General features: G+C 42.8%; 1 protein-coding gene across 1 annotated transcript in view; it reads left to right on the top strand.

Annotated features, from left to right (window-relative positions):
* loxhd1a (lipoxygenase homology PLAT domains 1a) overlaps positions 1-21,098 on the top strand; it is a gene marked incomplete at both ends in the record, with an annotated part of 54,292 nt that overhangs the window by 20,541 nt on the left and 12,653 nt on the right. Inside the window, 22 exons of the mRNA XM_080755581.1 lie at positions 202-365; positions 484-570; positions 1,031-1,166; positions 2,682-2,836; positions 3,257-3,417; positions 7,478-7,554; positions 8,429-8,625; positions 10,274-10,466; positions 11,400-11,560; positions 12,026-12,362; positions 12,822-12,973; positions 13,062-13,195; positions 13,429-13,580; positions 13,984-14,088; positions 14,541-14,666; positions 15,090-15,257; positions 15,403-15,584; positions 16,437-16,553; positions 17,969-18,131; positions 19,254-19,408; positions 19,742-19,951; positions 20,255-20,390. Coding sequence (XP_080611707.1) covers positions 202-365; positions 484-570; positions 1,031-1,166; positions 2,682-2,836; positions 3,257-3,417; positions 7,478-7,554; positions 8,429-8,625; positions 10,274-10,466; positions 11,400-11,560; positions 12,026-12,362; positions 12,822-12,973; positions 13,062-13,195; positions 13,429-13,580; positions 13,984-14,088; positions 14,541-14,666; positions 15,090-15,257; positions 15,403-15,584; positions 16,437-16,553; positions 17,969-18,131; positions 19,254-19,408; positions 19,742-19,951; positions 20,255-20,390 — 3,468 coding nt within the window. The remainder of the gene's footprint in view (positions 1-201; positions 366-483; positions 571-1,030; positions 1,167-2,681; positions 2,837-3,256; positions 3,418-7,477; positions 7,555-8,428; positions 8,626-10,273; positions 10,467-11,399; positions 11,561-12,025; positions 12,363-12,821; positions 12,974-13,061; positions 13,196-13,428; positions 13,581-13,983; positions 14,089-14,540; positions 14,667-15,089; positions 15,258-15,402; positions 15,585-16,436; positions 16,554-17,968; positions 18,132-19,253; positions 19,409-19,741; positions 19,952-20,254; positions 20,391-21,098) is intronic.

The following is a 21,098-nucleotide window of genomic DNA, read 5'->3' as shown; positions in this document are numbered from 1 at the left end:
TATGTATATGTGCTCCCATTGTGAGCTTGTAGGTCTGCTATTTTCAAAAGATTTACATGCATTTTATATTTCTACATAATGACTACTTTCACTTTTGGTATATTAAGTACATTTTATGCCAATACTTGCACCTGCCCCTCTAAATGTCTGTGCACACCACTGATTATTTCTGAATGCACGGTACCTCCTCCTTTGCCCCAGAGTACCCATGGTCTCTGTGGATCTGGACAACAGACGAGAAGGGGGCAGGAACCGATGCTCAGGTGTTTCTTCAGATCTACGGGGAGCAGGGCATGAAGTCTGACGAGATCAAACTGGACAGCAAATCGGACAGTTTTGAACAGGGCCAGTTGGACCAATTCATGGTGAGAATGAACTGCATGTTCCACACTTAATAACCATATAATTATGTGCAAGCTATCTCCTATATTATCAGAAATCCGTTTCACAATATATTTATTTTCGTTCTGTTATTCTCAATAGATTGAAATGCCAGACATAGGAAAATTGACCAAAATAAGAATCTGGCACGAGAAGAGGAGTCCATTTGCTGGCTGGCATTTAGCAAGGGTGAGATCCATTCAGTGCTTTGTTTCATCTGTCAATATTAGGCTTTAAAATTAAGTGATATATTTTGTTCAAATACATAGCTTTATTATCGTTGGTGGGTATAGTGGTGATGATGAGTCTTGTAAAGTAACTAAATACATTTACTCAATTACTGTACTAAAGTACACATTTGAGGTATTTTTTTGTTCAGTTAGTTTTTACTTTTCAGGAGTATTTCGATTTTCAATACTTTTACTTTTACTCCACTACAAATATTTGAAAACTTTAGTTTTGTAGATTTTGATTAATACAAAACATACTGTACATTAACCACTTCAGCCCTGTATTTCTGCCAAAGTACAGTGGGCCTATACTCAAACTATAAAAAGAAAGGTGCCAGGAGGAGGCAAGATGGCCACAGGGCTGATACGAGGCCTGTGGACCTATGTGTATAACACAATGAAATCTTCCTCTTCCTCAGGCCACTCTGATGAAGACCCTGACGAGGGAGAAGTACAACTTCCAGTGTGGACGCTGGCTCGACGTCAACGAGGACGATAACGAGATCAACCGAGAGCTGCCAGCCACCGGTGCCCTCATCCCCGAGCCTCTGCCTTGTGAGACAAAATAATGCAGGCACTGTCACCTATTGTAATGGATCACGCATACAAACGTACACGCACGCACACACACACGCATGCACATTGGCACAGTCAGCACTGTTTGTGTGTTTGATGGCTGTGTTGTGCCCCCCTCCCCCGCATAAAAAAAAAAAGTCAAACCATGTGACTTCCATTGGAAATGCATTGGAATAAGACATAAGACAAATGTTGTATGCATGTTGCAACAGTGTGAGTGAGGCCTAAGGGCACACACGCAAGACACACTTGTGTTGTGTGTGTTGTGTGTGTCATGGTTTGAAGACACAACTTTGTTGCATGGGGGGGGGGGGGGCAGAAGACAGCCATGCTGCATGTTGCATGCAAATGTGTCATGAAACCATGTGACTCCCATTGGAAATGCATTGAGGCTACCATAACACACACAAGACACAGGACACAAGTGTGTCTTGCGTGTGTCTTAGGTGTGAGTGAGGCCTAAAACAGGGGGGGATGTTTGTGGGACGTGGGTGCAATGACATGACAGTGAGGTGGTTGTCATAGTAACACATGCAGGCATAGAAGTAGATTGCTCAAAGATACACGAGTCAAGTCATACATTGGCATGCATGCCTATGACACACACACACACACACACACACGCACACGCACACGCACACGCACACGCACACGCACACGCACACGCACACGCACACGCACACGCACACGCACACGCACACGCACACGCACACGCACACGCACACGCACACACACACACACACACACACACACACACACAGTCACACACACACACACACACACACACACACACACACACACACACACACACACACACACACACACACACACACACACACACACACACACACACACACACACACACACACACACGCAAACAGCTGTTCTAGCTCATGATGAATATTTAAACTGGAAACAGGCTTATTGTGGATTACAGAGGGCTCTGTCTAGTGACTCCAGAAAGCGTCCTCTGCTAATGATGATCCAGAGTGTCCGCCCTGAGACAGGGAGGTTGAGGTTCACTCCCCGGTCGAGTCCTACCAAAGACTGTAAAAAATGGTACCCGATAGGGGTAAGGGGTGCATGTGTTTGGTCCGACGTACTAACAGTCCGACAGGCATTAGTCTGACACCCTACCCAAACTCTAAACCTATAGCCTTACAGGAATCCACAGGTTAGCTTTAACCTGCCACGGGTTAGTTTCACTTTTAACCTGGCACTCATGTCGGGAGCCACAGGTTCGTTTTAACCTGCCACAGGTTAGTTTGAACCTGCCACGCATGTCAGGATCCACAGGTGAGTTTTAACCCGCCACAGGTTAGTTGTCAACCAGCCACGCATGTCGGGAGTGTGTTGTCGGACTAATGCCTGTTGGACTGTTAATATGTCTAACCAACATATGCACCCCTCTTGTGTAATATTGCTTAATTGCATTGTGTAATTTTCTGCCATAAGAATGTTCTAAGAGTTGGTCTCTGCTTCCATCCGTCTCAGTGATAAAGTATCGTGTCACCATCTGCACCGGCACCATCAGTGGGAGTGGCACCGATGCCTGTGTCTTCCTCAATGTCATTGGTGACTTGGGTGACACAGGGGACCGCCTAATGTTCATGAGCAAAAACAACGCCAACAAGTTTGAAAAGGGCAACGTGAGTACCTGATTCACAGTACAATTATTTAGTATTATTATTTTTGATAACTTTAAAGATGAATATTAGGAATAATACTTGTTTTTGGAATTGTTCTATGTTAATCACTCTCAGCGTATACGTTTTGTCGCATGACGAATAGCAAAAATCTTGTAAATCTACTATATTTATTATTGAACTTTTGTTTTAATGTTTAATGTTTAATATTTTGTTAACCTTTTGATTTTGTTTTTACATATTTAAAACATTTAGAAAGAATTGTGATATTTAATTTATTTACAATTTCTGAACATTTGTGATTATTATTAAGTTTTAATGCCTGAAAAGGTTGACCTTTGATGACTTTACCGAAGTATAGGGATGCCAGGTTGAAATTGGAACCCGCGTCTGAACTTAATATGACTTCATGTTTTTTTGTAGCACGATGAATTCCTGATTGAGTCGGTGACTCTGGGCCAGGTGCACAGGGTTCGTGTGGGCCATGATGGCCGCGGTGGAGGCTGTGGCTGGTACCTGGACAAGGTTCTGGTCAGGGAAGAGGGCCAACCAGAATCTCTAGCCATTGAGTTCCCTTGCGACAGGAAAGGCAATATTTAATTTCAGTCAGATAACCCATGAGAATGTGTGCATACTGTATAATATTTTATCTTGGCGTTCGGCTTTGCTAAATTTTTGTCCCTGCTCGGCACAATTAAACACCATCGTTAAACATTAAGAGCAGGGAGACAGATAACAACCCCCCATGGGGAACATAAATAACAGAGGCCACCGGTGGTGCTGGGGTAGTGGTGGGAGCAAACATCACATAACAACCAGGAACCATAAGCAGAAGGGAGGCAGGAAGAGCATGCAGTCTAGTGAGCTTAAATACCCCACCACAATTGGTCAGCTGAGTAATGCAGCATATTAACCCCTTGAGTATACACTAGCCTACAGTATGTACTCTATGCGCCCTTGAGCACAGCATGAAACCCCTCGAGTATATCTGACTGAACTAACTCTGCAAGCTACGTATCAATGATCATATAACGTGTGAAGGCAAAATGGCAATCACTGGTATACTAGTTTGTGGTTTGTGTACCATGTAGCCATAGGTCTATGTGTAAAGTTATCCAAATGTCAGAAACCGTACCATTGGGTTCTGACTCACGGGGCTAACATAACACAACACAACACACATAACGTACTGTTTATCAGTCTTCAATTGAAAATTAACATTTGGAATTGGTTGTTATGTCAAAGCCCAAAACCACTAGCTTGAATCAAAAAGAAATAGCAAATTCACTCATCGGATTATTGAAGTGATCAAGAGCCACACATACTGTTCCCTGTTACAACTCGCATATACCTTCGGCAGATGCAACACAACATACACACTGTAGATCCGCAGCCTCAGCATTCAATTCCAGAGCCACAAACAGTTACAGAACATCATTGCTAATCAATAATTGGGTCCCAAAATGACAGTGATAGTACACCAGCTTGAATCACAAATGCACAGCATACAACACAAGCAAGCAGCACTAGCAAAGAAGCAAAAAACAAAGTTCCTACCTTGAGCCGTCTTTACTTGACTTCATCAGTTGTGTAAACTTGCCAGTGTCAAAACTAGCCCTCCAGTCATCTCCATCCTCCATATACATCTGACTAGCTGGCCAGTACTTTGCTCCCAGTATCAATGGCACCGACCAGCCTCATTCTCCTGGCTGCCATCTTCTCACTCAGCCTTGGATGTTTAGTACTGCACATCGCATTCTGGTGTATTGCAGTGGGCAGAGATTTAGGGCAGGCTCTAGGGTCCAGCATTCACATGTCACAGGAGAATGGACTCAGGGCTGAGAAGAAGCTGGACTTGGCTCATGTACCTGTGGCGCAGGTTGAGAGAGACACCATAAGCTTTGTACATAAGTAAATAAGTAAGGTATAAGACAGTGAGCTAGCCAAGAGCCATTATAGAAAGACAGTGAGCTATAAAGAACCATTATTAATTTCAGTCAGATAAGTCACGAATAGATTTAACTAATATTTATTATAGAATGAGAATACAAGTGTGCATATAATATATTATCTTGGCGTTCAGCTCTGCTACATTTTTCTCCATGCTCACCACAATTAAATCCCATCATTAAACATTAAGAGCAGGGAGATAGATATACAATAACAACCACCCAGCCATGGGGAACATAAATAACAGAGCCCACCGGTGGTCTTGGGAGCAACATCACATAACAACAACCAGGAACCATGAGCAGAAGGAAGGCAGGAAGAAGCATGCAGTCTAGTGAGCTTAAGTACCCCGCCCAATTGGTCAGCTGACTGCCACATCAGCGAATGACATTTGGGTCTTGCACACAGTGAATACACCCACATAGTAATGCAGCATATTAACCCCTTGAGTATATGTATGCGCCCTTGAGCACAGCATGAAACCCCTCGAGTATATCTGACTGAACTAACTCTGCAACCTATATGTATCATTTAATTCTTGAGAGCGTAAAATGAAACCCGGGTCCATTTGGTTTCATTTTACACTCTCAAGTGTAAGGGCATTTGATTACCAACTCTCTGTCCTTTAGCTGGGGTGTAAAATAGGTAAAGGTCCCCCCTGCTCATATACTGTAGGCCTATTGTATACTATTTTTGACGAACTAACATAACTAAATAAAAAACGTTAACTGTATTGTGTGTTACTGTGTTTATAAACTTGGATTTGTTTGGCTTTTTTGGCTAAAGCTGAAAAACAAGAATAGACTAGCAAATCCACTTAAAGGATAAGGATGGATTTCACTATAGCAGCTCCATAGTGTTGTGTTGACCCTTGGTTGTTCTCCAGTGGCCGGTGCTTAACTAGTTTGGGAGTTGATGGAGCAGAGTCTGGTTACAAATAGGGACTAAATAGTAAATACACTGGTCAGCCAGCTCCATGTCTGTCTGTCTGTCTGTCTGTCTGTCTGCCTGCCTGCCTGTCTGTCTGTCTGCCTGCCCTCCTGCCTGTCTGTCTGTCCTATAAGTGGTGCTAAAGCACATGCTGAGCTGCATGGTGCCAGGTTACATCTGCTTGTCACCAGACAATAACATTCCTTTTTTTCATTCAAGTTGGACTGAATGAAGGTTGTACCTTTCTGACATTTTCTACAAGATATAAAGTCCACTTTGTCCCAAACACTGGGTCTGGACCCATTTGTGGGTCACGGACAATTTATTTTGGGTCCCTATATTTTTGGTTTCCTACATTTTAGTTTTTAATCATTTTAAAAACAATTTCCAAAAACATTCCCCAAAAAAACAAAACATTTCATGAATTCAAAACAAATGCAATGGTTTCATTTCAGTAGGCTAATGAAAAAATCAAAGAAACATCTAAGAAATTCCATGAATTTCAAAGCAGATAGGCCTATGTTTAAGAAGTATAGCTGAAAGTGCGAAAGTGATGTTTTGTGAGCTTGTAAATTGGCTATTTTCACTAGTTTGGGTCCCAGGCAAAACGCGTCTCATTTCTCTTTTGGGTCACAAGCTAAAAAGTATGGGAACCACTGGATAGGGTAGACTATACAATCTCACAATTCAATTTAATGCAGTCTTATTATTATTATAGCCTATTGTGAAAAATAAGTTGTTTCCAGACACTTTTCATACAGAGTAGAGACCCGACATTGTATCAACCTGCAGCAAGCAATTCTTTTGCAAGAGTGGCAATGAAAAACTGGTGGAAATTGTCACACTTTGTCCTAGTGTGAAGGTAGTGTGGGCCCAAAAATGGCACTGAACCAGCTCAAAAATAGTGAAAGGTACTGAAAACAAGTCTTTTGATGAACAATCAATATGTTTTTATTCACCTTGCAGAGTTCACATGAAAGTCGTTCCAACAAACAGCATACAAAAAAAAGAAGTATATACAGCCCACTGGCCAGGTTGGCTCTATCTAGGTCTGCTCTGCACCCTGTGCAATCCAATTGATTGCCCAGGCAGTGGCAGGTGCTCCTTATAAAGGCTAGGCCCCTCCCATGGACCAAACCAACCCTGGATTGATTCCACAATCATACCAGTGCAATTGATTCCACAATCATACCAGTATACCAGTGCATTCCCAATGTCCAGAGACATCACAATTCATAACATATTTTAGTGTCACATAATATTATAAATTATCTACATAATATGATTAAAGAGTTCTCTAAACAAACCCTCCCACTGTTGGCATGTTCCCCATACCCCACAGTAGTTGCTCCCTTCAATGAAGTCAACAATCAATTATCAATCAACAAATGCACAATAAATAATGTCAAACTAAACTCATTTTCTGCAAATTCAAACTCTGTTGGTTATCTTCAGTCTCAGTGGCAGGGTGAACTGCCACAGAAATGTCAGGCACACCGCCTGCCTCGACCATGTCGGGGGGGGGAGAGTAGAGAAGGAGAGAAGGATCAGATTTTCATACCGTTCTTTTTTTAATCCAGTAAACATTAAAAATGGCTGTTCTACAATGTTAATTTATAAATCTGAGAGTGTACAAATGTAACCAAATGGTCCAATAAGGGTCGATTTGGTTACATCCGTACACCCTCAAGAGAGTAAATGAACGCTCAGGATTTGACAGTGTAGTTTCATGTAGTGAATGGACCTATTATCATGTCTCCTCAGGTGGTTGGACCGCAATGAAGATGATGGTCAGATTGTCCGTGAGTTAGTTCCAGCTGGTCCAGGGCTCCGCCTCTTTAGTGAGTAAAGAGTGCTCAAAGAGAGATAGATGTCTCATCATCTCTGTCGGGCAGAAAGCTTCCATCTTCATTTTTCAAATTTTTGTTTTCAACTTTCTGCTTTCATAAACGAATGCCCTACAACGTTGCAAAGTAACGGAAATTGGCGATCTACAAGATCACAATTGTGTCGCATTTTCTACATGCTTGTAGATCTATTTTGGAAGATGTTTATGATATTTGCCTATAATGACATGCCAAAAATAGGGATGCCAGGTTTTTGTTTTTTTTTAAACTAAATACGGATCCATTGGAGTGTTGTTTTTTGTTTTTTCCCTTTCCTAAAAAGTAATGATTTTGGACCCATAGCCTACAGTACAAGGATTCTACCTGACACTTATGATTAGGGTTGTCCCGATCCGATCACGTGATCGGAAATCGGGGCCGATCATGTCATTTTCAAGTGATCGGAATCAGATCGGGAGCAAAAAAACATGATCGGGACATCCCATCAATATTATATCCATATCATGACATTAGTTGCGAACGCAGTGAGCACTTACTATGAGACCTAGCAGATCATGTCTGTCTGTCTGTCTGTCCGTGTGTCCGTGTGTCTGTCCCGCTATCCAAATATGGAGTGTGTTGCATCAGCAATCACTCAGCTCCATATATGGGCACAAAAGGGGCCAGGTCCACTCAGCTCCATATATGGGCACAAAAGGGGCCAGGTCCACATATACAGTAACAGCGGGACAGACAGACATGATCTGCAGGGTCTCAGCTGCGTTCGCTTCCCGCGTTTGCGCGTCTTACTGGTTGTAAATTGTGTGGTTTCTTTTCAATTACCATATTAATTTCATGAAATGTATTATGTAATTCCATTTCTCTTCAGATATCAACTATTGGATTGCAATTAAGACAGGCGATGTCCCCGGGGCTAGCTCTGACTCCAGGGTGTTCGTCAAGCTGTATGGAGAGAAGGGAGACACCAGCAGAATGATGCTAGTGGTCTCCCATAATGACCTGGGAAACTACTATGAGGACGGACAGACTGACACTTTTATAGCGGAGACTGTTGACATTGGACAAGTATGTGCTTTGTATTGTTGATGCTTCTTGTTTTATTTTTGCTGTACACAACAGTACCTTTTCATACTGTAAAGCTTAACTTCTGTGAAATTAACTGGGCGGGATAATAAAGGTATCAAGGTATCTATCCATCTATCTATCTATCTATCTATCTAAGAATATAAATACGCTAGAAAGGTGGGCTGAATTAGAGCGCACATTTCTGCCAGGAGGCATATGGCCTATTTCCCTTCATCTCTCTCTCCGTCTGGGACAATATTTTTGGGGTTGTGTGCTTGCATGAAAAGGCTTAGGGCAGTGGGGGGAAGGTATACAATAAAGCACTGTCGTTACATTATTATGGTGCAACCATGGAGACACATCTTTGGACAGTGAACACAATCAAAGAAATGTGGCATGTTGTCATCACTAGGAGATGACATTACAATGTCATATAGCCTTAACTCAAATTCATATGCCAAGTTTGATTTTTGAAAACAACACAGGGGTGGACATTTCCTTGCATGTAAGCCCTATATTGTTCTTCGTAAGACAAATAATGAAAATACAACCTCAAAACAACAGAGGGATTCCCATACAATCAATTGGCTAGTTATAGTGTAGATCTCAAACTCATCAAACCCTGGATAGCAATACATGTAGAAGACTGGATCATCACCTAGATCTGCATATATGGAGCCGGCCAACAACTCTACATCCGACCTAAAAACCTCAAACCCTTAGATCTCCATAGGGAGCTGACCTGTTCTGACATTCCACATGTTGATCCCTCCCCACCTGTCCTTCCTCTTCGATATCTCCCTTTTGACTGATAGGCTGGCCTGTTCATTCAAACTCTAGACGGGCCCGCCCCAAAGTTATTAGTGCAGCCGTGCCCGGCAGCCGGCGAAAGCTAGAGTTCTCAACAGGCCGGAAAATTAAGGCCCGGCCCTACCTGGGCCCTCATCAAAGCCTGTACAAACAAGACACTTCCCCCGCTTCCACCCTTAGATCTATGGAGCTGAGATCACTTCTCGGCCAGCAGTCTGCCATCACCCAGGCGGATGCGTGCACATGACCTCGCCCTTTAGGTCACTTCTCGCCCTCAGGCTCGATCAGGGTGACTTACTGGTATACTGTAGGATGTGCATCACATAGCCTGGAGAGACAAATACACTATGATGATTCATTCAAGAAAATTACATAGTTGTCATTGACCAACTGCAAAAGTATTTGGGAACTGAGGTCTTTGGGCAGGCAGGCAGGCAGGCAGGCAGGCAGGCAGGCAGGCAGGCAGGCAGGCAGGCAGGCAGACAGGCAGGCAGGCAGGCAGGCAGGCAGGCAGGCAGGCAGGCAGGCAGGCAGGCAGACAGACAGACAGACAGACAGACAGACAGACAGACAGACAGACAGACAGACAGACAGACAGACAGACAGACAGACAGACAGACAGACAGACAGACAGACAGACAGACAGACAGACAGACAGACAGACAGACAGACAGACAGACAGACAGACAGAGTTGAATGCAATACCTTTGGCCTGGTGGAGATAATGGATATTTGATGTTTATGAGCAGCCATATGATATTTGTTTGATGATTGTTTACAACGACATGTCACGTCCTAATGGCTAATTGTACCACATCCACTTCAATTGTGATCATAGATTCATCGTATGCTTATTGGCCATACCAACGAGGGTCTGAGTGCAGGTTGGTTCCTGGACAACGTGCAGATCACAGTGCCAGTCCATGGGAAAAAGTACATGTTCCCCAGCCACCGCTGGCTCTGTAAGGATGAGGCTGATGGGAAGGTGGAGATCGAGATTTATCCCAGCGAAGTCGTGGAAGTTGAGCAATGTAAATGACCATAATTACATTTATTATGTAAATAACAGTACTTTTATGGATTCACTGAAAATAAAGAAGGATGTTTTTCATATTCATTCTCATTTTTCATACAGTAGGCCTATATCTCTCGAAGTGAAAGATATTCAAATTGTGTTGTGAGCTTGTACGATCGATAATGTTTTGTATTTTTTAATGATTTAGAACATTTAAATAGAAATGTCTATTTTTTGTGACCGGAGGTCGCAGATAACTATGAAACCTTTTTGACACCTAACTCAAATCCCCGTCGCTCACACCTGGCAAGCCCCCAGGTCATCGTGACATCACGTGAAAAAGTTCCATACATGGGCATTCCCAGCTGATACCCTAACAATCCCTGTTATACCCATATATGGAGATCCCTGACTGTGTTCAATATATAGCCCATATATGGGAATGCCAATATATGATCATATTGGGACAGTCTCATGATAACCACTGTGGTTGCCGCAAAGTTTACAATTAAGTATGGAATCATGCATTTCCGAACGTCAGTCAGTCAGTGTATCACTCAAAATCCCCGTACATGGGGTAAGCCCCGTATATATTCAATACATTTCCCCCGCTGCCACCCTTAGATCTCCATATATGTAGCTGACCTGTTTCCGACATTCCATGACCTCATCACACCCTGTACACTCAAGATACGCTCCATATATGGCCAGTGCACGCTTCTCGCCCCCAGGCTAACTGGTTTAAAAATTTACCAAATACAGTAAATTGAACTTCTTTATTCCACCCTAATATTGATTACTTTATTGAAATCTATTATTTTTTATTACATTTTTGATTACTTTAATGAACTGTTGCATCCCTAAACTCAGTGTTCAATGCGTTTATGCAACACAACACCCCGTGAACCGAAAACCGTGATACCATTGTCATTGTGTGATTCTTTCCCAGTGATAAACTATGAAGCGACAGTGGTCACTGGGGACCGTCATGCGGCTGGAACCAATGCCAACGTCTTCTGTCAGATCTATGGAGAACATGGTAAAACGGAGCTCATCAACCTCAAGAGCCGCTCCAACAATTATGAGCGTGGAACCACTGAGATTTTCAAGGTCTGTCTGTCTCATTATGTCTAAGAAATGCATTTGGTAACTTTTCTTGTGCCCACCGCGCTCTGAATTAAGGTGCGTTACCTGCTCCTGCTTAAATCATCATTGTAATAAAGGTAAAAGGTCGCACAGCTGACCAAGACAGTCAGACTGCGTCACTGTTTTATTCTTTACATCATCAATGGACAGACGTTTCGACTATCCAGCCTTCGTCATCAGTGTCACTGATGACACATATCATGATTTATTGGAAGAAACCAAGCAAGTTAAATCAGACATTAAGCAGCCCCCACAGCCCAAATAGAATGATTCTCTAGTCTATTGCATTAAAAAAAAGAAAAAAAGAAACATCTGTGGCCTGATGCACATCAAACTGGGGGTCCTTGAAATTAAAAAGGTTGAGAAATACTGGTCTAGTGGTCTGGAGAAGTAAATAGGATGACTAATGTAACGCTGTGCTCTTCCTAGCTTGAGGGCCTCGATGTTGGTAAAATTTACAAGATGCGCATCGGCCACGATGGAAGTGGCATCGGTGATGGCTGGTTTCTGGAGACGGTGGACTTGAAGTGGCTGACCATGGGCATGGTGCAGGTCCAGGTGAAGAAGGAGGACACCAAGAAAGACAAAAAAAAGGACAAGAAAAAGGACAAGAAGAAAAAGGAGGAGGAGGAGTACGAGACCATTGAGCAGCTGCAGGAGGTGGTGATTTCGTTGACGTTTCCCTGTGGCCGCTGGCTGGCCAAGGATGAGGAGGACGGGGAGCTCTGGGTTGAGCTGCTGCCTGAGGACTCTGAAGACCTGGAAGGTGAGGAGAGCATTGTGACATGTTATTTGTTAACGCATTGGTTCCCAAACTTTCTCATGTCAAGGACCCCCAAATTGACAATAATTAGCCCACAGACCCACATTTGAAAATATATGCCAGGGACCCCCATAAGAGAAGATTTGTACGGGTCTAGTGGTGATTCTCAACCTGTTTCAAAGTGAAATATGAGCTTGGCCAATCTCTGCATGCACGTGCCAATGCTTAGTGCCCATGCACAAGTGCAAATTGATTGACCTGACCAACCCACTAAAGAGAAAACTGCATTAAAGACACTGTATAGACGGAGTTCACAGATTTGGCTGAAAATCTTCCTAACGAGTTCCTGCCGGCTCAGTGCCCATTATGAAACTTGCAGAGGAGAGAGTTTTCTAAGTTTTACGGTTATTCACATTATTATATATTTTGGGGGGTATTTTGGTATGACTGGTTGCCTTGCAGTGATCTTGTATGAGGTTCATGTGTTCACTGGGACCATGTGGCTGGCGGGGACTGATGCCAACGTTTACATCAATTTCTACGGGGAGAAGGGTGACACAGGAGAGAGACATCTCCGGAGGGCCAACAACCTCAACAAGTTTGAGAAAGGCAAGGTGAGCTGCAGTTTGGACTGCATAGTGAAGCATGGACCCATATGACTCCCAAGTCCCGACTTGTCTTCACTCTCTGTGCCTGGTCCAGGAGGACGTTTTTGAGGTAACGGCAGTAGAACTCGGGGTTCTGCAGAAGTTAAGGATCCGTCATGACAATAGCGGGGCCCACGCTGGCTGGTTCCTGGACAGAGTGGAGATAGTAGACAACAAAGATGACACTACGTACGTTAAATGTTGTACCCACTATTTTGTTTTGGATTATATACTGCATCTCGATCCAGTAAGTAAATCAATCAATCAATCACCTTAGATATCATATTATATTCGACCCCATACCACAAATTATGACACTATCATTATTCATTAGACACATTAGGCGACATTACATTTCACATATACCAAACCAGGGTCAAGTAGAAATTACAGTTCAAAAATATATGACAATGCTATTCTAGATACTACTTCCCTTGTAAACGCTGGTTGGCTGTGGATGAGGACGATGGACAGATAGCCAGGGAGCTGGTTCCTGTGGATGAGGCCTTCATGAGGAAGGGTGATGATGAGGATGATGAAGATTCTGAAGCTACACTGGGTCTGGAGCAGAAAGGTGAGAAACAAGCGTCATGTTGGTATTGTAAATTATAGGGTTGGGGAAGAGGAGCGCTTGTTTTTACTTTCGTAAAATTACTTAAGGCAGCCGCGTCGACAGCCTTGAGGCTCGCAAGCCACGCCCTAGTGAACCCTCGGGCTGGCGAGTGAGCGCGCCGTATGAATTGACAAGCTGTGGTGGATGGAATTGTTTTTGGCATAACACAAAACGAGCGCTCCCTTCCTCCTGCATCAGATTTTTTATTTTTTATTTGTAATATAATTTCTGTCTCTTGTCACGGCAACGCATGAAATAGCCTAATGTTCAGGTCCTTGACAAAGAAATATAATTGAGCAATCCCGAGTTCACTTTGTGATTGCTGTTGGGTGAGTTTAATTTGCTCAATGTTCTCTTGTGACAGCCATGTCCACAACCTACACAGTAAGGATAAAAACAGGTGATAAGAAGTATGGTGGTACAGACGCCAACGTGTTCATGATCCTGTATGGTACAAAGGATGATACAGGTAACAAAAACAGACACTGATGCATTCTTACCACTTGCACTAGCCTTAACGACCTTATGGTGTATATGCAAAGGCAATGTATGTAAATTAGATAGCATTTTATGCAGACATAGTGTATAGTTTCATTATACAGATATTTGACTGTTAGACGGATGTTAGGCTCTTAGCTTGCTTATGATCCTTGATGTATTTGATGTGTTGTTCTTGCTTACTGTAAATCGCTCTGGATTAAGTGCATCTGCTAAATGCTTAAATTGGCAACAATTCTTGACAATAATTACCCCCATGCAGACAACTGGTAAACCATCCTGGTCACGTGAATTCACATTATTTGAATTAACGTGACCAGTATGGTTTACCGGGCTAGACAAGTCCCCCTCCCTCCCTGTGAACTTTGTCGCCCATGAGGGGCGGCCCAGGCCACAGGTTAGATAATACCTCAATATCTACAGGCAAAATAAGCATGAAGGCTTCAAAGACCCACAGGAATAAGTTTGAGCAGGGTATGACCGATGAATTCATTGTGGAAGCTGTGGATCTGGGACAACTCAAGAAGATATGCGTTGGACATGACAACCGTGGTAAAGACAAATATTGTTGTATTATTATTTTTTTGTCTCTTGGCTGAATGGTAGAAATGTTATCATGTAGGAGACCTCAGTTCCAATCCTGAGTAGGACACTCATAGATGGGACCCCCAGGGGTCTTTGAGGGGTTTACAAGGGGTCCACATTAAACTGAGGAACAGTTAAGCCCTATTTATTTTTGGACTTGACGGATGTTCTTTTATGACGGACGGCGGGCCCTGGCACTAAATCGTTTCAAACACATATCAATTTGTATCAATTTAGGGGTCCTTGACATGGATGTTTGAGAACCACTGATGTAGAACATAAACGTTACGAATTGCTGGTTTAAATTAAGACTAGGGTTTTTTTTATTGTACACAATATACACATACAGCACACGCAAATGGATCTAAATTCGCATCAATGTCTCAGGAGGAGGATCAGCAGGCTGGTTCCTTGACTCGGTAGAGATCGATGCTCCATCTCTTGGCCAAAAGTTATGTTTCCCGTGTGGTCGGTGGTTGGACACAGGGGAAGATGATGGAGCCATTGCCAGGGACCTGTTCCCTAACACTCTTCAGACAGTGTATTATACACCATGTATGTACTGTATGTATGTATGGCATATATTCAACTAATCCAGCACTTGTTGCATATGTTCAAATCTGTTACTTTTCAAGTACAACAAGTATCTAATGTGCATAATATATTAATACTTAATAATGTCGTCTTGTGTTTTCCTTAGTTGTGCCTTACGAGATTAAAATCTGCACCAGTGATGAGTTTGGAGCAGGGACGGACGCAGATGTCTCCATTGTCCTGTATGGACGGAATGCAGTCTGCAGCCAGCAGAAGTCTCTGTGTGTGAACAAGAGAGAGAGGAGGCTTTATTTTGAGAGAGGAGCTGACGAGATGTTTATTGTCGAGGTAAACAAGACTAGCTTATGGTCTCAAATACTGTATTTGAGCAACTGCCAACATTAACCACTTGAAATCCTGTGTCCCTATTCTGCAGACAAACATTTTGTGAAAATAGCTGATCTAGTTCACAACGTGTCATAGATAGATGCAGCTATTTTCAGGAAGTGATTTGGTGCAGGAAAATACTAGGAACTAGTTACTAGAATAAGACCCAGGATATCCAGTCAACTACAGGCTTTTCAGTTTAATTGGTTGGTAGGACCATGCCACAGTTTAATTGGTTGGTAGGACCATGCCACAGTTTAATTGGTTGGTAGGACCATGCCACAGTTTAATTGGTTGGTAGGACCATGCCACAGTTTAATTGGTTGGTAGGACCATGCCACAGTTTAATTGGTTGGTAGGACCATGCCACAGTTTAATTGGTTGGTAGGACCATGCCACAGTTTAATTGGTTGGTAGGACCATGCCACAGTTTAATTGGTTGGTAGGACCATGCCACAGTTTAATTGGTTGGTAGGACCATGCCACAGTTTAATTGGTTGGTAGGACCATGCCACAGTTTTTGCGCATCGACTTAATGATGTATACTTTACATTACTGTTGACTCTTGAGGCTTTCAAAGGATACCAAAGGTTTTTATGTTCTTGAATGCATGTTCCTTAATCCTTACCTCGCTGGAAGCCATTGGAGGATTCTAAAGTTTGTTTTTAGGCAGTTCTGCAGCGACATTAATTCCACAGTTCAAGAGTATATCGCAGTTATGTGGTCAATGTATTAATCACTTGGCCCACTGGGATCTGGGATGTGCCCTAGCCTGTACTAAGAAGTGTTACATATTGCATATTTTGTGTGCAGCTGGAGGATATTGGCGACGTGTTTGAGAAGATTCGAGTAGAACACGACAACCGAGGAATCAACCCCGGATGGCACCTGGACCGAGTGGAGATCAGGCGGCTGCTCAGGAAGGGAAAGGTACCCAGTGGTGGAGAAAGTACTCAAATGTTATACTTAATAAGAAACAAAATAAAGAAATGACCAAAAGATAAAGAAATACTTGGGCAACACTCCTTAACAAAACCCAACCAGGATGAGAGCTCTCTTCAGGCTGTACCTTGATCACACAAGGCCCTGTAGCTCTCCCTCAGGGATGTTATTTGTGTCAATGCCCACATCCAAATAACTTGTCTGTCCCTGCAGCCTCCCTTAAATAGGAGTGGATCCTACCACAATTAGCACCATTTCTTCTCAATAAATACTTTCAATATAAATACTTCCATAAATAACACCTTGAATACAAGTAACCTAAACATTCTCAATAATGCGTTACAATTAAAGTATAAATCAGCATGTAAACTCAGACAATAATAAGACAGCATAAGAAACACCCCTCTCCTGCATAGCACTTGGCCCCTTCCTAAATCAAGGGAAATGCCACCAGCAGTGCAGGAGAGACAAAGCAAAGAATCAGTGAACAGTTTTCAATACACCAGTTTAAAACATTAGTCCTTGCATGTTATAGAAAGCCGTTTTATGTGTGTGTATATTTATAGGACATACTCCTTTACAAGTAAATGTCCTGAATTCTAAATTTAATTAGTATTGGCATCAAAATGTACTTAAAGTACCAACAGTAGAAAGTACTCATTATGATGATTATAATGTAGCATTGCTTAAAGCAAACATTAAAAGTCCATAGACTTGGCTGCCACATGATGTCACGAGTGAAAGCCAGATGTTGGATTATTTGATTCATCAAAAAAAGTTATCAATAGAATACAAACATTGACTACCATGAATATGTTTATGTTATGTAGTTTTCTGACTTTGCTGATCTTGATATCAGAGAGGGGGTGGGGACCCCCTCTCTGATACTTCTTTCATTTTCTAAGGAAAAATGATACATGGAAACAGGAACTATATGGACAAAAACACATTTCACTCACTCTTTTATACTTTGTAAATCTGTGATGAGATGTGGCAATAAAGCCGATTCTTGAGAGACCCAAGAGAAAACAATCCTTTCTTTGGTCAGCAGGTGGAGGTGTTCTCTTTACTAAAAGGTTGAATGACTTTATTGCACACATGCATGCATCCATGCACAGTGTGGTATTTGAAGTGTCTCTCTCCAGGGTTCAGAAACCACCATCTTCTCATGTGAATGTCTCTCTCCAGGGTTCAGAAACCATCATCTTCCCATGTGAATGTCTCTCTCCAGGGTTCAGAAACCATCATCTTCTCATGTGAATGTCTCTCTCCAGGGTTCAGAAACCATCATCTTCCCATGTGAATGTCTCTCTCCAGGGTTCAGAAACCATCATCTTCTCATGTGAATGTCTCTCTCCAGGGTTCAGAAACCATCATCTTCTCATGTGAATGTCTCTCTCCAGGGTTCAGAAACCACCATCTTCCCATGTGAAGACTGGCTGGCCAAATCAGAGGATGATGGAGAAATAGTGAGAGAGCTGGTACCCTCTGACATCATCACTCAGAAACTGTCTCGGGACGGCAACCTGAAGGTCACTGAGGTCGAAGTTGACGACGCACTGGAGCGTATGTCCATATGCACGAACGCACACACGCATGCATGCACACATGCTACATGCAGTTACAGTCACTGTCTGTGTGTACAGTACACATAAGTCTGTGAAATATTGGTTTCAATATTGAGTTATTAGGTTTAGCTATGTGTCACTGAAACATAGAGGTACATATCTTCATATAAACGGTACAACTTACATATACATGTAGGTTGTATATATGTATATGTAATTTGTAAGTTGATACTGTGGTTACTTGGGTTGTTTTATGCGTATGCCGTGGCTGCATGATTCTGAGAGTGACGTAATGAAGATATGTTTCAGTGTCGGGTGGATTAAAGGTAATGCCTCTATGTATACATGCATGTAATCTGAAACCTACCTTTATTACGTCACCATCGAAAGCCAGTTATACCCTGGCATTGGTACATATCTTCATTACCTCAATTCATGCAGCCACGGCGTACGCATCGGACAAACAACTTTACTTGCACGCTCTGCTTGCGCAAGTAATTATCAACCCTAACAATATATATATTTTATCCACTTTCATCCTAGCGTTTCTATATTGGGCATGTATAGGGGTCCTTGAGGGAGTTCCAGGGGGTCCCCAGCTAAATGATAGTTAGGAACAAAATGGACCCTTATGGGTCTGTAACTCAGAGAGTGTACAAATGGAACCAAATGGACCCTTATGTATCTATCTGTAACTCAGAGAGTGTACAAATGGAACCAAATGGACCCTTATGTATCTATCTGTAACTCAGAGAGTGTACAAATGGAACCAAATGGACAGGTCCAACATTTGGTTCCATGTGTACACTCTCAGAGTTAAATTAACTTTTATTTTACAATATACATTGCATGGGGTCCCAGAGATAGAAATGCCATTAAAATAGGGGACCGTAGCCTAATTCAGGTCAAACAGGCCCTGGAAATGAAAATGGTATGGTGGTCCTTGGCATATATTTTCAAATGGGGGGTCTGGTCCGCAGGATAATGAGTATCATTTTGGGGGTCCTTGACAAGAAAAGGTGTGTGAGACCCACTGGTGTAAAGTTGTACCGTGTCTGTGCCCTCCTCCAGTTCACACGTACAACGTGTCAGTCATGTCTGTGTCTGTGCCCTCCTCCAGTTCACACGTACAACGTGTCAGTCATGACGGGTGACACTTACGGTTGCGGCACCGACGCTGCCGTCTTCCTCACCATATATGGAGACCAGGGAGACACCGGAGAACGCAAGCTCAGCAAGTCAGAGACCAACGGCAACAAGTTTGAGCGGGGATCTGTAAGAGAACATAACGTGCACTGTTCGTTGAACCCTGAGAGTGTACATCTTTACACTCTAATATCTAGTGAGAGGTTTTACTTAAGTAAAAGTGGTTAATGCATGTTTTCCTAATAACCACAGTCTACAAAGTAACTATATAGTAACTCATGATTTCAAATAATTGTAGTCGAGTAAAAAGTATAATATTTGCCTCTGACATGTAGTGGAAGTAGAAGCATGTATTGAAAATGGGAAATATCTCTTATATCCATTATTATAGTTATTATTACTATTATGATGAATTATTTATGACATGTGCGTACATGCCACAACGTTCTCTGATGGTTGCAGGTGGATAAGTTCACCATGGAGGCGGTGGACCTTGGACAGGCGTTCAAGGTGAAAATACGCCATGACAACAGCATGATGAGACCTGATTGGTACCTGGACCAGGTGGAGGTGTACGACGCCGACACAGAGGAGGTGTTCCTGTTCCTGTGTGAACGCTGGCTCTCCAGGAAGAGAGAGGACCGACGCATCGAGAGGGTCTTCTACGTCAAGGTAGCATGCGCATGCACGTGTGCGTGCGTACAAATGTCTTCTAAATCCTGACAGTTTTCTGAAAAACCTTTCATGTCAAGGGCCCCCAGAAATAGATGTAATGGCCTTCTTTCAACATTTTTTTTATAATAGCCGATTTACAAGCCTGCAACAATGCGTCGCAATGTAAGTTGTGAGCTTGTAGATCGGCTATTTTCAAATTAATTGTATACAGTATGTAGGTTACAGTATAGTTACAGTAATGTGGCCTAGTCGCTTGTTTTCGTAGACCTGGTTGCTTATTTCTCTCGCTGATTGATACAGGATTATGAGGGGGAGAGAGAGGGTCTGGACAGCAAAAAGAGCAGCTCAGCTCTGACAGCCCAAAGTCTGGACAGTAATATGAACAAGAAGAGCAAGAAGAACAAGGAGGTGGAGGAGGTCATGGAAGAACTACCTAGTAAGTAAACAATATAACAATACTAAATTGTCACCATGCCCATTGGTAGCCATAGAATAACACACAAAGTAGTAACAGCCATACATCAGGCAACAGTTTGCTGCTTGTACCTTCGCCATAATTTGAGTGTCTATAAATGTCTAAATTGATAACATTTTTCTAAAACATACTTTGAAAACATTTCATTCTATTCGTCTTACAATGAAGCATATTATATACTGTACCTAAGCCACATAGTGTACTGTAGGGGGACACTATGTGGACCCTATGGACCCTTACATGTCTGTAACTCTATGTACCGGCTAAGCCACATAGTGTAGGGGGACACTATGTGGACCCTAAATGGATCTATACCGTACCTAAGCCACATAGTGTAGGGGGACACTATGTGGACCCTAAATGGATCTATACCGTACCTAAGCCACATAGTGTAGGGGGACACTATGTGGACCCTAAATGGATCTATACTGTACCTAAGCCACAGGGGGACACTATGTGGACCCTAAATGGCCCCTTACATGTACCTAAGCCACATAGTGTAGGGGGGACGGGGGGGACGGGGGGGGACGGACGACACTACAGTATGTGGACCCTATACCGTTACGGTCTGTAACTGTGAGAGTGCACAAATGGAACCAAACGGGTTCTATTTGTATACACTTTCGAGACCCCTTTTCCACCTGGGTTGAACCAGTTCAGTTATTTTTT

The sequence above is a fragment of the Protomyctophum bolini genome (assembly GCF_963924005.1).
Source record: "Protomyctophum bolini genome assembly, chromosome: 22".
Classification (NCBI taxonomy): domain Eukaryota; kingdom Metazoa; phylum Chordata; class Actinopteri; order Myctophiformes; family Myctophidae; genus Protomyctophum; species Protomyctophum bolini.
Note: the sequence above shows the minus strand (reverse complement) of the source record. Positions and strands in the feature narration are given on the sequence as shown.